General features: G+C 37.2%; 1 protein-coding gene across 1 annotated transcript in view; it reads left to right on the top strand.

Annotated features, from left to right (window-relative positions):
* Positions 1 to 15,233, top strand: part of LOC126481421 (nucleoporin Nup43) — a 200,520-nt gene extending 185,287 nt beyond the window's left edge. The window contains exon 8 of the mRNA XM_050105162.1: positions 14,969 to 15,233. Within this exon, the coding sequence (XP_049961119.1) occupies positions 14,969 to 15,153 (185 nt within the window). The 3' untranslated portion in view covers positions 15,154 to 15,233. The remainder of the gene's footprint in view (positions 1 to 14,968) is intronic.
* The last annotated feature ends 228 nt before the right edge of the window (positions 15,234 to 15,461 follow it).

Genomic DNA, 15,461 nt, shown 5'->3' with positions numbered 1-15,461 from the left:
TTAGTTTATTGTTTTTCCATTTTGTGTCATTTTCATTTGCTTGCCTATTGTAGTTGTTCTGATCATGAACTTTTGCCATGAAGCAAGTGGTTTTGATTGCTCATAAGAAAGATAATTAAATTTAAAAAGGATAAGTATATTGAAGTATTAATTAGTATACTGTAAAGTCAGAAATAAAATAAGCAGTGATTCCAAAGGGATCGTAAACTTCATTGTAGCGTCATTAGGCACAGGACAAGATGCAGAGGAAGGGGGTAACATGTAATTTTATTGTGAGGGGACAGTTGCAAGTTACTTTCAACCAAGTGTTAACGTTGAAACATACTTGAAACAGGAAATTCTCACGTATGAATTCAGAGACCTTCCTGCTGTGAGGCAGCATTTAATTACTGATTCAAGCTGCATACACAAACAAGTGACAGTAGTATTGTCATTAATACTTTGGAGCCGATGGCCATAAAAATACGGTCGCGCCTGACCAACCCAAAAATCCACCGCCCATAATTTTACAGGCGCGTGTGCTCGATCTTCCCCTTCCTCCCTTTACATGTTCATAAGGCTCCTAATGGTCTGGGAGGCATGGCAGAGGCTATAGTTGAAGTATGTGCACTCTGTTGCATCGTCATGGCGAAGATGGTTTGATGGATGATGAAATCGTGCGAGTTTGAAGAAAGTGATGATTTTTCGGAGGATGATGATTTGCTTGATTCTGATGATGACGTAGACTATATTCAAGAAGAAGATTCTGAGTCTTCAGATAAGGAATGCAGATAACAAAATAAGCAATATTTTTATTCAGATTTCAATTGAAAGAGCTTTCAGTACATAAATACTGTAGTTAGTGATTTTATTTGCAAATACTACTTTTATGGTAGATTTAGACGAGGAGAGCAAGTGTCCAAGTTCTTCAGAAGCATGTATTGCCATTGTCCCTGGTGATACCACACCTGAAGTGCGTGGGTGACCAAGGGTGAATGTGAGACCGAGAACTTCGCGCCGTACCAGTTCTGAGGAAGGCTGGACTACAATTGTTCATGTGCCAAATATCTATCCGTTCTCGGGTCACTCTGGAAAGTGCAACCTTACCAGTCTAGACCAGAACAGCACACCTCTAGACTTCTTTTTGTGTTTACTTACAGACAGTATGGTGAATCATATAAAGCAGCAAACTAATCTGTATGCACAACAAAGCATAAGGAAATTATGAAACACAAATTCCCTTTCTCCTACCTGCTCACTGTCAAAGTGGAAAAGAGGCACTGTCGTAGAAATAAGAAAGTTTCTGGCAATTGTAGTCCATATGTGTGTAAGTGTGAGACCCCATACACGAGAGCACTGGTCCAAGAATAGTGTTGTGTCATGTAATTTCTGTCCAAACATCCTGAGACATGACAGGTTTCTTTCTATTTTGAGAACCTTTCACATAGAGACAATTCAGTTGCTAAAAAAAAATGGAGAAGCTGGCTATGACCCACTGCACAAGGTGAGACCCCTCCTGGATATGGTGTCTGCTAATTTCCAGGGAGCATATACACCCTCTCAAAACGTTACAATTGATGAAGCCATGTGCAAATTTCGTGGCCGTGTGTATTTCAAGCAGTGCATGCCACAGAAGCCAAATAAATATGATAAAACTGTGCACGTTGTCAGGGTCAGAGACAGGTTACATCTGGAATTTTTCTGTTCATGCAGGTGAGAGGTTTGACACAGTGACACTTGTAAAGAATCTGTCAAGAAAAGGTTATACTTTGTTTACAGACAGATTCTACACCAGTCCAGCCCTTGCGCCAGAACTGGAAGCTGCAAAAACTGCTCTTGTGGGAACTACAAGAAAATCTAGACAGGGATTACCTTTTGCTATAAAAGATCAGAAACTTCAGAGAGGTGAACTAATTTTTAGGCTTAAGGGAAATATTTTGGCATTCTGTTGGAAGGACAAAAGAAATGTGCACATGATAAGTAAAAGGCACGCTGCTGAGATTGTGATGTTTATTGATTAGAGAAGCAGAGAGAAGTCAAAATGAGCCTGTGTGGTGGACTATAATAAAAACAAGTTGGGTGTTGATTTACCAGACCAACGACTATCATACAGGGCTTTTGAGCATCAAACTGTGAAGTGGTGGAGAAAGTTGTCATTCCACAGAATACTAATGGTGATAATAAATTCAAGTATATTGTACAACAAGGTAATTGGGAAATGCCTCACATCATCACAGATCCTCAACCACAACCTGGTACACCGGGACTCTCCAGACTATCAACTGGAAACCTTTTCCTGGGAAAGATTGAGACAGAAATAGGCAAGAAACAGACACAAAAACAATGCATAGTGTGTTCTCTGAGAGGCAAAAAGCTTACTGGGAAAGTATGGCACAAAGACGCAAGCCACCAGTGTAGTGAATGCAAAGTGGCATTGTGCAAACTACCAGGTTTCAAAATTTATCATACAAAGACCAAAATTTTTACCTTTCAAAATTTCTAAATAGACCTTTTATGTGACTGGAAATCGCATAAATGAAACATTCCAAAATATATCTTATAATGTTCTCACTACTTACAGTGCGAGTGTGGATTTGGGTTATATCAGCTTACTCCCCCAAACCACCTTCCTTTTCTTTACGAGGTGACTTACCTGGAATTTGCAGCCTTTCTTCTTTACTGAATAGCTGGCTACTGGAACCCTCTTGACTTCTTCTCCGTCGAATAACACTAGGTACAGGAACTTTTAGACTCTGTCTACTTATGAAATAAGTAGACATACAAACTTTATTTTTCATCAACTAACGATATATTTGACCTCCATACACAATAAAAATCTCTCTTTCCATGTGAGTATGTAACTTTCTGCGAGTTTCTTGTACAGTTGGACGTTAGAAACACATTGAGTGAAAGCTAAAAGAAATTGGCTTGGATACCATGACCTTTCTTAACATAATCATAAAGAGTCTTGCTTCTAACAAGGTTGTGTCAAGGGTCTACAAGAGTACTTTATTCAACTGTTTTTGTTTTAATAACAATAGTCAATGACACAATAAGCACAGAGCTGCATATAAACTCCATGGTTCTAACCTTACACACTCCCTAAAACATCTATGGATGCCCAACAGGTACTTGTCGGTGCCATCCGACTGCCGCATCTACTTTCTTCTCGCAACTGATTTTAAACCTGCACACGCAAACATGTGAAGCACAGTAGGTAGAATTCTACCATCCCACACTCATATCCAGAATATTGTGTGTTCGAGACTGTAGAAGGCTGAGTGGTTCTAGAATCTTATTTTACTTTCTTATTAAGAAATGAGCATTTACTCGTGGTTTTAGTCAGCTTTACTAATATTTAGGAATTGTGAAGACTCATGACACATAAGTAAACTATTTTCTATTCTTATCTTTTCTACTTCCTTTTTCCTAGTATGTACTATTTTCATTATTTGTAGCTTGGTGGAACTCTGGACAAAATTAAAGTGTTCTCTTGACTCTCATTTAGTTCCATGAAACATAATAATGCTAGTCTTTCATAGAATTCACACTTCCCAGAATAATCCCTATAAAATTTATGACTTTTGTCATGACACTGTTCCCTTCTCCTAGGATCAGTACCTATTCCTTGCTTGTGGGTTGACCTTATGAGAGCACTTCCTCTTTCCATTCTGGTAGATACGCCCCATACAAAACATCTATATTTTTTAGGCCACAGATCGTGCTATCTCCACATAGGTATGCCTGCCCTTTATACTCGGTGAATGCTGGGGACGCCCCCCTTATCCTTCCTGAGTAAGCCTCACGGTTCAGTACCCTAGTAAACACTTATATGTATACCATAATTAAGTATCTTCTGGTAGTTATAAGTCTATCTTAAACTTCGCATTCATTCTTTAATATATCATTTACTCCCGAGAGTCCTTCTCTCCTTATCAACTTCTATATTTTCAATAGATACTATGTCAACATATACTATTTACGTCCCACTATCCTTCAATTCATCAGAGTATTCATTACGCTGACATTTCTCAATGATCAACGTGACTAATTCTTCTCCTACTTTCCCTTTTCTTTTTTTTTTTCCACACCTCTTTCTTATTTATCCATTACTTATTACTACTCCATAATTGTTCGTTATGTATGTGCACCTCTTCTTACGTATATTTGATGTATACCCATCATAGCTTCCTACATATGTCCGCATATTTCCATATGTACGCACATTTTCCCTACATCACCTTGTGGTTCTCATATTGTGACAAGCTTCCTCTTATGTGATTTAATTTGTGTGTAGAAGTGTATAATTGTGTATATGTGGATGTTTGTTTGTGTAGTCTGATTCCCTTATCTAAAGATAAGATTTAGGTTTTTAGTAACCACAGAAATAAGGAAGGACTTCAGTGATAGAAGTTTGTGAATATGGAAAGAGGGAAAGAATAGAAAGGTCGTCAAATGAGAAGTAAGAAAGTAAAAAACAGATATGGATGCTAGGATCAAAGAAGAGAAAGAAGACAGCCCCAAAGACAGGAAACCCTTCAATTCCCTACGATCCCTACCCCTCAGGTACTTCAGTGAGACACTGGAGGAGATTTGGTGTTAAATCGTCCCCTACAGAATGGATTTGTCCCACCTTCACCCTTTGAGGTCCCCGAAGGAAATCTGAAAGGTGTGATGGGTGTTTTGTGTTAGTCATGATTTATCTGTTCTTGTAAATCATGCTTTTAACTGCAATACCCACCCCTTTCCAAATTTATACAAACCCTCCCATCTATATCACATGTCATAAAAGGTATAAAATTCTCTATACAAAATAGAAAAGCTATACCCTTCGGTATAACAGTTGTTCCGCTGGTCACATCTTATTATATTTTCCATAAATATAATACTCTATTTAGTTTATTTCATCTAGATATCACTTTTTTCTGTGATTCTCTTAAGTTGGTCTCTATTTCATAGTCATATCTGGTTTTCTAAGCAATACGTTTATAGAATAGTTCTAGATTTTAAAGGAATTCGGTACAGGAAACTTATTTGGAAAAAACACCAAAAACAACTTGGGATCCGTCAGTCGTTACTCCACCCGTTAACTCAGAATGTTAACATCCCTGGGGGATATACAATTTTACATCCTTTACATTGTATTTACCCTTCTCTAATCCAGTTGTGGGATCTATTAAAAATAATGTGTTAGGGTGGACCACTGTTTGTACCTGGTACAGTCCCTCATATTTTTGGACAAACTTATGAGTCTTCTTCAGAGTCGAGCTGGGAAGATGTTGTTTTATAAGAACCAGGTCATTGACTTGGTACTGAGGTTCCACAGCCTTTTCGTTATGCTTACTTACTCCTTGTAGCGCCTTTTCAATTAAATTTTTAGAAACTATTTCCTGATTTACTTCATAATTGACACTAGGTTGTTCAGGCCAATTAAAACACCTCATTAGAGGTTCTCCTACAAAAGGTTTGCTTATAACTAGTAAAGGTGTCAACGCAGTTGATAAATGGGGTAATTCATTTGGGATAAGTTCAAAGTCCTTAATTTTTGTTGCTCACGAAATATGTTTTTCATGGTAGTAAGTACGACATAATTTTCCAGTTTCCTTCTTTACTCGCTCACATGGATTTGATGACAGGTTATAATTGGATATTAACACTTGCCGAACACCTTCCAATGCTAGAAATTCTCTAAATTCGTTACTCACAAATTGTGGTCCATTACCCGTAAGAAACCGTTTTTCCATTTTTGTTTACCTACTTCTAGAATGTATTGTTGCAAACAGTGTATAACCGTCTATGTATTTGCTCTTTTAATGGGATATAGTTTAACATATTTTGACCATCATTCTATGATGACCAAAATGTATGATACTCCTCCCTTTCCTTTTAGGATTGGTCCAAAAAAATCTGCCGCTCTGAGATTGTGTAATGACTTAAGAATAATAGGATACATTTTGTATTTCATATGAGTATTATTCTCTTTCACTTTCTGGCAAATTTCGCAAGTTCTTATCAAAGATGCTATTCTGTGTCCTAGCTTCTTAAAATAATAAAATTTATTCATATGGGCTATACTCGTTTTGAAACCTTCGGAATACACAAGCACCAACACTGTGATGTTACGCTGTCGCTCCAAAACAAGTTATGACCTATAATTTTCCATATTCCTAATTGATTAGGAGGTAATATGTTCTGGATACAGATAGAAAATATTTCTGTGAAATAAGGATCATGATGGTTGAGCAATCCCCTTTACAGTGAAGTTATGATATTCTACTGACTAAAATTAATGGCAAAAATAATACCGGGGTCTTCCATATGTTTTAATTCTTCTGTTCCTATGGTTCGCCTCAATAAAGCATCAGGTACAATATTTTCAGAACCTTTTACGTATCATATCTTATATCGTATTCCTGTTGGAAAAGCATCCATCACATCAACCTACTGTGTAGTAATCGACTATTCATAAGAAAAGATAAAGCTTGATAATCTGTATAAATATGGATTTCTGATCCCCATACTAGTGTTTGAAACTTTTGAATACTCCACATAATTGCCAATAGTTCCCTTTTCGGTAGCTGTGTAATTTAGTTCGTGCTTATGTAGGCTACGGCTAGCAAAAGCTATGGTTCTGTGTTCTACATCACTTGGATCCCATTCGCCCAAAGTTCGGCAGCAACACCATAATCAGATGCATCTGTCAAAAGTTTAAACAGTTCGCCCATAATTGGATGGTGTAACTTGGGTGACTCAACAAGCGTTCTTTTAACGTTTTCAAATGCATCATTTGCACCTCGATTCCATGTAATGGTACTCCCTTTATTAATAAACGTAAAATTCTTGGGTCATTTAACTCTTGCCCTTTTACGTACTGTCGATAGTATCCAGCCATACCTATAAATCCTTTTAATTGTCTTACATTTCTGGGGTGCGGACATTCTTTGATAGCTTTTATGCATTCAGGGTCTGGTCTAATTCCCTTTACCCGTATAATATGACCTAAGAACGTAAGTTCTTGGTGCACAAAAAACAATTTTGACAGCTTCACCGTAATACCTTCCTCTATACATTTTTTCAGTTTTGCACAAAGCTAGACAATATTCCTCCCAAGTAGCTACTAGTATTAGGATATCGTCTACGTGTATTATCAAATCCTTCAATAAGTCTCTCCTTAGTGCTTCATCTAATGCACGTATAAATAAGGACACAGAGATATTAAGTCCGAATGCCAATACATTGAAATGATAAGGTTTTCCATCAAACAGAAAGGCTGTATACTTCTTGGAGTCTGGATGTAATTTTATCTGCCAATACCCCGTGGTCAAGTCCATTGTGCTAAAGAATCTTGCCTTTTCAAATTTGGATAACAATTAATCGATATTAATCGGTCGATCTCTCTCTGTCTCTATATGTCGATTCAAGGTGAGAGCGTCTAAGACTAATCATACCCTGCATGTAGCTTTCCTCACCATGACCAGAGGATTATTCATTACACTGGAACTTCGTTCTATAATATTATTATCAATCATTTTGTTAATCTCATCCCAAACTGCTTCCTTCAAACTCCCTGATATTGGATACGGTTTGCAAAAGAATGGAGTGTCATCTTTGATTTTGAACTTACAGATATAGTCACTGATGTTACCTAGATAATCGGAAAACACCCCTTCATACTCCATTAAAATTTTATATAAATCTCGCCTTTGTTGATCGGTTAATATTCGGGATTCATTAACTTTGTCTTGTACATCAGTTTGATGTGTTCCTTGATCCGCATTGTTGAATTTTGGTGATAATTGAGCTGTAGCTGTTAATCACAGATACTGACACTCAGTTGTTTGTCCCTCAATGTGACCATTTGTCACAAATGGTGCCCAGCATCTACTGTCCCTTCTACCAAAACAAAGATGGTGTTCATCAGAGTTTAAGGTGACTTTAAAGTCTAACAACCAATCTAAACCTAATAGTACATCTCTATTAATATTCTCTACTATTAATAGTGTTTGACGAAATTACATATTTCCAACACTGCAGTTCCCTTGAGTGTCGTATTTTACAAGTTTACTTTTGTTCCCGTTATCCCAATTATGTATACTCCAGTCACTGGCAAAAATGGTAAGTGCTGTTTATTCTGTAGTGAATTAAAAAATGCGTTTTGAGATGAGTGATACCTCACTTCCAAAATCTATAAATATGTTAACCTTGGAATTTTCCACTGTCCTTGCTATTATAGGTTGTGGGTTATTAGTGGCTAAGCTTGGTTCTTCAAGCAGCAACCATTCCTTTCTGGGTATTTTGTGTGTAAAGTTAACATACATACGTGGAATAAAGCCTCCTAATGTATCTCCTCGACCTGGGCCCCGGCCCTGGATCCAGGTCGATGAACGTTGTATTCACAATTATGGGTTGGTTACTGAAATGAGATACTACATTCCCATTCTGTGTTATATGGTTACTCGGTACAAATTCTTGAGAAGCTGCTGGATCTAAATTTGAATGTGGATACTTCTTTTGACAATTGTCACTACAACTTTTCTTATTGTACTGGTGTACTTGTGCTAAGTTTGCCTCATGGTTTTAAAATTATTTCCGCTATTTCTTTTATAGTTTGAACTTTCACTTTGGTGTAAAGTTTCGTTGCGGTCCTTATTTATTGCATCAAGTGCGTCAACAAAAGACAACAACTCTTCTATCGTTTTCCAAACAATACATAAGATGTCTTTTCTCACAAAGATTGGCAATCGTCTAATTAAAATACATACTAATCCTTCTTCTTCCATTGGCTTATCTAAATACTTTGCTAATGTTAAATGCCAGTTGAAATATTTCCTCATAGTACCCCAAGTATTATTATAATATTTTAGGTCCCATGGATCGTATATTAGCTTTTCTTGAGCACTGGCAAACCAGTACTTCTCTTTAAATGTCTTTTGAAAGTCTTCCCAAGAGGAAAAATTTTCAGTATTTGCTGTTCCCCATTCTGATGCTTCCACTAGAAGGTACTCCACAGCAAATTTGATCTTGTAAGCTTCCCAATTTTTTGACAAAGCTTGGTTTAATCTTTTTTAAGAAATGGGTCAGATGTACATCTGGCTTAAATTTAGGGAATTGTCTAGATAACCCTGAATTAGCTTCCCATTGCAAATTAGTCAGTGCTTCACTAGCTAACACAACATTAATTGAAGTTACCCTTTTTTCTACTTTGTCTTGGATAAGCTTAATTTCTCTCCACAGGTCGTCCATACCCTTCATGGTATCATTAAGTTCAGAAGAAGGAATAGGCGATACGTTTCCAGATGTTATGCCCTAGGTAACCTTTTGCTCTATAATATCTCCAAATTGTTCCTCCAAACTAATTATTTTATAATATTGGAGTTAGCCATTTTCCCTTTGAAATTCCTTTCTGCATTATTTACCCGTGTATTGACACCTGTAATTTGCGATTGAATGATTGGCATTTATTCATTATGCTTATCTACACACTCTTTCCAAGTGTTCATTCCCTGTCTTACATCATTATATTTAATATTGTACATGTTTTCAAAAGATCCTAACTTTTCGAGAAGTTCTAATTCTATGTTATTACATTTGTTCTCAATGTCAACTTCTAACATTTTCAATAAATCTTGAAAAGTGTCGTTCTGTTTCTGACTAGTGTCGGTAAACATATGATTTATATGAGTGGTCAAAGAATTTCTCTAGTCGTTCTTTAAATCTGCTTTTTAATTCTCTACTTTATTACTTATGGTGTTGAATTCAGTCTTCAAAGCACCCATGCCTTCGCCTAGATTACTAAATTCCTTGCTTTGAGAGTCGACTTTGGTGTTTAACAAACCTAAATTTGTCGTTTGTGTATTTAATTGAGAATTTATCAAGTCTACTTCTTTACTAAGAGTCACACTCTGAGCCTGTAATTGAGAATTTAATGAGTTTAACTCATAAGACTCGAGCTTTGATTAAATTTATCAACTCAGCCTAGTCAGGCACTTCTTTGCTAATCATCATGGCCATAGCTGGGCCTTGAGTTTCCCCAACCTGTTGTATATTTTCCGTACTTTTATATGCCTTAGCTCTTGTAAACATTGAAAACTAACTTTAAATATGATAATTACACAATAACAGTTCACTCAACAGTATCTTGTACCACTTCATACTAAAGTAATCAAGTTTTGTTTCACGCTCACCCAGTGTAGAATTCTCGTTGCGTAGGTGAGCAGCTGTGGAGTTAGGTCAGCACTAGTGAACAGCAGCTGGTGCCTGCGGCGTCGGATGTATGTTGGTTTCAGCGTCTGCATCCGCGCGATGTGTGTGAGAGCTGTATACTCCCTGCACTGGATCTTCTTAGCTGAAGCGTTCTATGTGTACTACTACTTAGACAAATATGTCAAAATCTTCTTTACTATTTTTATTGTTGTGAATTTTTCATTTCTTCAATGTTTTTCCATTTAAATTTTGCTCCATTGGATACTGGAACATATTACAATGTCCTAGAATAGTTCCCTTGTCTTTTTATGTTTAGGTGCTATGGCAATACATAACAGCTACTTCTCTCGTTTTTGACGTAAAAGTCCTGTTTTCTCAGTCCTTTCACACAGGTCGCCATGTTCTAATGTTCTTGCGTCAAGAGTCTACACAAGTACTTTTTCTTGTTTTAATAATAATAGCCAATGACACAGTAAGTGCAGAGCTGCATATAAACTCCATGGGTCTTCCTTACACACTCACTAAAACATCTATGGGTTGCCCAACAGGTACTTGTCGGTACCGTCTGACCACCGCGTCTACTTTCTTCCCGCGACTGATTTTAAACCTGCACACACAAATATGTGACACGCAGTAGGTAGGATTCTACCATCCCACACTCATATCCAGAATATTGTGTGTTTGAGACGGTTGAAGGGTGAATGGTTCTAGAATTTACACAGAAATTCTCGAATCATTACACTCTATTGTGTAAGTACACATTACTTGTAATTGCAAGTAGTATTTGAAGAGTTTATTTTTGTAGCAGAAAATTATATTATGTTGTATAAGGCTGCTTGCTAGCCATGTGTGTTCTCTTTCACCAGCTTCATTTGCTGCATTTTTATATTTTCTCCATTCATAATATAAATTCAATATCTCCTGTGTTAGCCAAAGATTTTTACTAGGCCTCATCTTTTTACCTGTTTGATCCACTGCTACCTTCACTGTTTCATCTCTTAAAACAGCTCTTCAACTCCTGCTGTATTCCTTTATTCTGTTCTAGTCAACCATTGCCTAATGCTCCCTCTGAAACTCTCAACAACCTCTGGTACTTTTTACTTATCTAAGTCCCATCTCCTTAATTTCCTACCTTTTTGCAATTTCTCAAGTTTTAATCTACAGTTCATAACCAATAAATTGTGGTCAGAGTCCACGTCTGCATATGGAAATGTCTTACAATTTTAAATCTGGCTCCAAAATCTCTATCTTACCATTAGCTCGTATAATCAGCCGGAAATATTCCAGTGTTTCCAGGTCTCTCCCAAGAATACAACCTCTCTTCAAGATTCTTGAACCAAGTTTTTGTGATGATTAAATTATGCTCTGTGCTACATTCTACCTGCTGGTTTCCTCTTTCACTCCTTTCTCATAGCCTATATTTACATACTATATACAAGGGAGATGATCTTGAAGGTGGTATTGTAGAAATGGAAGAGGACATAGGTGAAGGTAAGTGGGAGATATGATATTACAAGATGAGTTTGACTCAGCACTGAAAGACTTAAGTTGAAACAAGGCTCCGGGAGTAGGTTAAGGAAAGGAAAACCTATGTTTGTATCATTTGTAGGCTTCGAGCAGCTTTTGAGAAAGTTGACTGGAATACTCTCTTCGAAATTCTAAAGGTTGCAGTGATAAAATACAAATAGTGAAAGGCTATTTACACCTTGTACAGAAACCAGATGGCAGATACAAGAGTAGAGGGGCATGGAAGGAAAGCACTGGTTGAGAAGTCAGTGAGACAGGGTTGTAGTGTATCCTGATGTTATTCAACCTGTGCATTGTGCAAGTGGTAAAGGAAACCAAAGAAAAATTTGGAGTAGGAATTAAAGTTCAGGGAGAATAAATAAAAACTTTTAAGTTTGCCAGTGACATTGTAATTTTGTCAGAGACAGCAAAGGACTTTGTGGAAGTGCAGTTGAACAGTGTTGACAGTGTCTTGCAAGGTCTGATGAACATCATCAACAGCAAAACAAGGCTAATGGAATGTAGTCAAATTAAATCAGGTGATGCTGAGGGAATTGGATTAGGAAAAGAGACACTTAAAGTAGCAGATGAGTTTGCTATTTGCTCAGCAAAATAATTGCTGATGGTTAAAGTAGAGAGGATATAAAATGTAGACTGGTAGTGGCAAGAAAAGTGTTTCTGAAGAGGAGAAATTTGTTAACATTGGATATAGACTTACATGTTAGGAAGTCTTTTGTGAAGGTCTGGAGTGTAGCTGTGTATGGAAGTGAAACATGGAAGACAAACAGTTTAGACAGTAAGACAATAGTAGGTTTTGAAATGTGATGCTGCAGAAGAATGTTCAAAATTAGCTGGGTAATCATGTAATTAATGTGGAGATATTGAGCAGATTTGGGGAGGAAATTAGTTTAGGGCACAACCTGAATAGAAGAAGGGATCAATTGATAGACATCAAGGGATCACCAATTTTGTATTGGGGGAGGGGGGTGGTATAAAAATTGTTGAGGGAGACCAAGAGATGCATACTATTCAATTCAGTACACAACAACCAGTTTCTCCAAATTTTCTTCAGTTAGGCTTAATCAGACAAAACATTTTTGTGCATAGAAAATGACCTGTCTATGTCAGAAGTGTCTGGTGCATACTTCAGTGGATACATTTTGGACAAAGTCAGAGCAAATTGAAAGTCTTTTACATTTTTGCCACAATATATTTTTTGTCATCTCCATAAACTCAAAATCGAGATTTGATCTGATAACTTTGTTCATTGTATCTTAGTCTGCAACACTGACATTTCAGTACAATGCGTGAAAAGATTTTTCACTATCTTCAATAATTTTCAAAGATTCCACAAACTTCCAACTTTGATACGGCCACAGGCAAATGTGCAAAATTTGACCTGATGTAGATCAGATCTGGCTTCTTGAATGCCACTTCTGCAAGCTGCTTTAGTGGCTTTGAAAGTGTCTATGAGCCAGAATTAGAAAGGGAAAAAAACACCAATCAAGGGAGCAGTAACTTAGATTTTCAATAGTATGAAGGAAACAGATATGAACTTCAATAAATGTACAGTAATTTATGGTCTATTAGCAACAAAATTTCATCAGAATCATCACAGTGAAAGATGATGGCATTTATCCTAATGCCCCATCTGATTAAAATAGGTTGTGACAAAGATAAATCTGACTGTAGATATGCAAGTGCAGCAACATGGACAGGTGCTTCCAAGGATACGTTCAATAGGGAAAAAGAGTCAGCATACAGATGACTGACTTAATGCTGTCAGAGTTTGTTTTTTGTGCATCTGTTTACCTTGTTTGTGGAGGATATCAGCGCAGTCACACTGTTTCAGCTACACAATATAGCACGTGTCCTAATTGTGTAACGTGGTTTAGGTTAGGATAACATAATTTAATTGCTTTCCTGACGTCTTCATCCATTAATGGGGCAGCATAACTTAACAAGAGTAGGTCCTGTTTTTATTTAAATTTATTGGCATGAGGTATATTGATTTCTGCCTGCATCTACTTAGCCAAACTGAGACCCTTGAGGGCCATATAAACGCGTAAATCGGTGGTCATTAAACCTTTCTTACTCTAGAGCCTATACTGGTATTGGGGGAAGGCACCTCTGGCTGTTCATTTACCAATCTTATTATTACTCAGTAACGTACATAAATTACTATGTTATCAGCCTCAATAGACTAGCTATAGTAAGGGTGCAATAAGTTGCCAGCCGCCTCCACGTACTGGCCGTCAAAAGTCGGCACCATCCGAGAATGCTTGGTGTTGACTGTGTCAAATAGCTGCCACCCCCAGTGCCCCAATGTTGTCCCAAGTGATTACTTAATGTTTTGAATGTCATTTTATTTCTGCTCATTGTTTTGTAGTACAACAGCCTTAATTTATTTCATTTTCCTTGTTACAAATAAGCATCACATTTGAAGATGACCGTCTCTATAATGATCACTCATGAGTCAATGTTACTTCTGTCTGAAGTTTATACCACAGCAACTGATTGGCGTGAGTTGCACGTGCTTGTGAGTTCTCAGTAGTGGTAGATAAACAGTCAAACATTACCACTCTCACATCCTCTAACCCTGCAGGTTCTGTGCTACTTACAGCTCTGGCCTGAGGTAAGTGGCCAACTTTACCTAGCTCATGGCAAAATTCACCATCAATTAAAATTGAGCACATCCTAAAACGTTAATGCCTCTGTAACTATTTTTATTTGTTACTGAGTGAGAAAACTACTCTCATAACAAGCTATTAATGTTTGTTGATGTTTTTGGATTCAGTTGCTAGTTGCTACATGAATATTATTATAAAATACAGCTGAGAACCATGGGCTTAATGAATATTCATTCGGGCTACGTGCGCCCAGTAGTTTGATGACCACTGGTCTAAATTTATGCAGTTATATAATAGAAATCTTCAAAATACAAATTACTCTCCAAAGAGCAAATTATTTCAAATGTATGTGTGTAAATTCAGGCTCTATTTATGATATACAACAATGAAATGAATATATTCACTTGGTAATTTGTAATACTTGTCAGAAATTCTCAGGGATTTCTCTCTACCCCCTCTCAAGTTTGAGTAGGTTGGCCCCACCTCTCTTCCTCCCCCCCCCCCCTCCCCCCCCCTCCCCCCCCTCCCCCCCCCCTCCTCCGCCCCCTCTTCCCCCCTGTTGACAATTTTATTTTATTTTCATTTATAGCTCCTTACCTAATGTTAAATCAAAATGACATGAATGTTGTATTTTCATTTTTCTCCCCCAGATATGACTGCAGAAGAAAGCCCGTGGGTTAGTGGTGCAGTAGCAAAGCAAAGAATTCAGATATATGCACTGATGCCACAGCTGCATAAACCGATCAACTCCCTTGATGTGAGCAAGGCAAATGTTATATTTGGTTGTGACAATGAGGCCGTGTACATATGTAAGAATACAAGTGTGTATCAGTAAATTAACAATTATTTATTAAAATGTTGATTTGTACTCAAATATTTGTATTTCACAAGCACATTAAAAATACTTTGTCATTAGTTGCTGGGTTTTCATTAGGTGTAGTCTTCTATCTTGAATGGAATACTTGTTTGCAGTAATTGTCAGCACACTTTATAATATTATATACTGATACTATTAGTGTTGACATCTTCTCCATGACAACCTTGCAAACAGTGGTTAGTTGGGATGGGAGATTGACAGGATGATTCAGAGGTTTTCAAATGTTGGTACAAAATGCAGTGTATAGCCACTGGGGAGGGGTGATG

The sequence above is a fragment of the Schistocerca serialis genome, chromosome 5 (genome assembly GCF_023864345.2).
Source record: "Schistocerca serialis cubense isolate TAMUIC-IGC-003099 chromosome 5, iqSchSeri2.2, whole genome shotgun sequence".
In the NCBI taxonomy this organism is placed as follows: domain Eukaryota; kingdom Metazoa; phylum Arthropoda; class Insecta; order Orthoptera; family Acrididae; genus Schistocerca; species Schistocerca serialis.
This window is presented reverse-complemented; position numbering and strand designations above follow the sequence as displayed.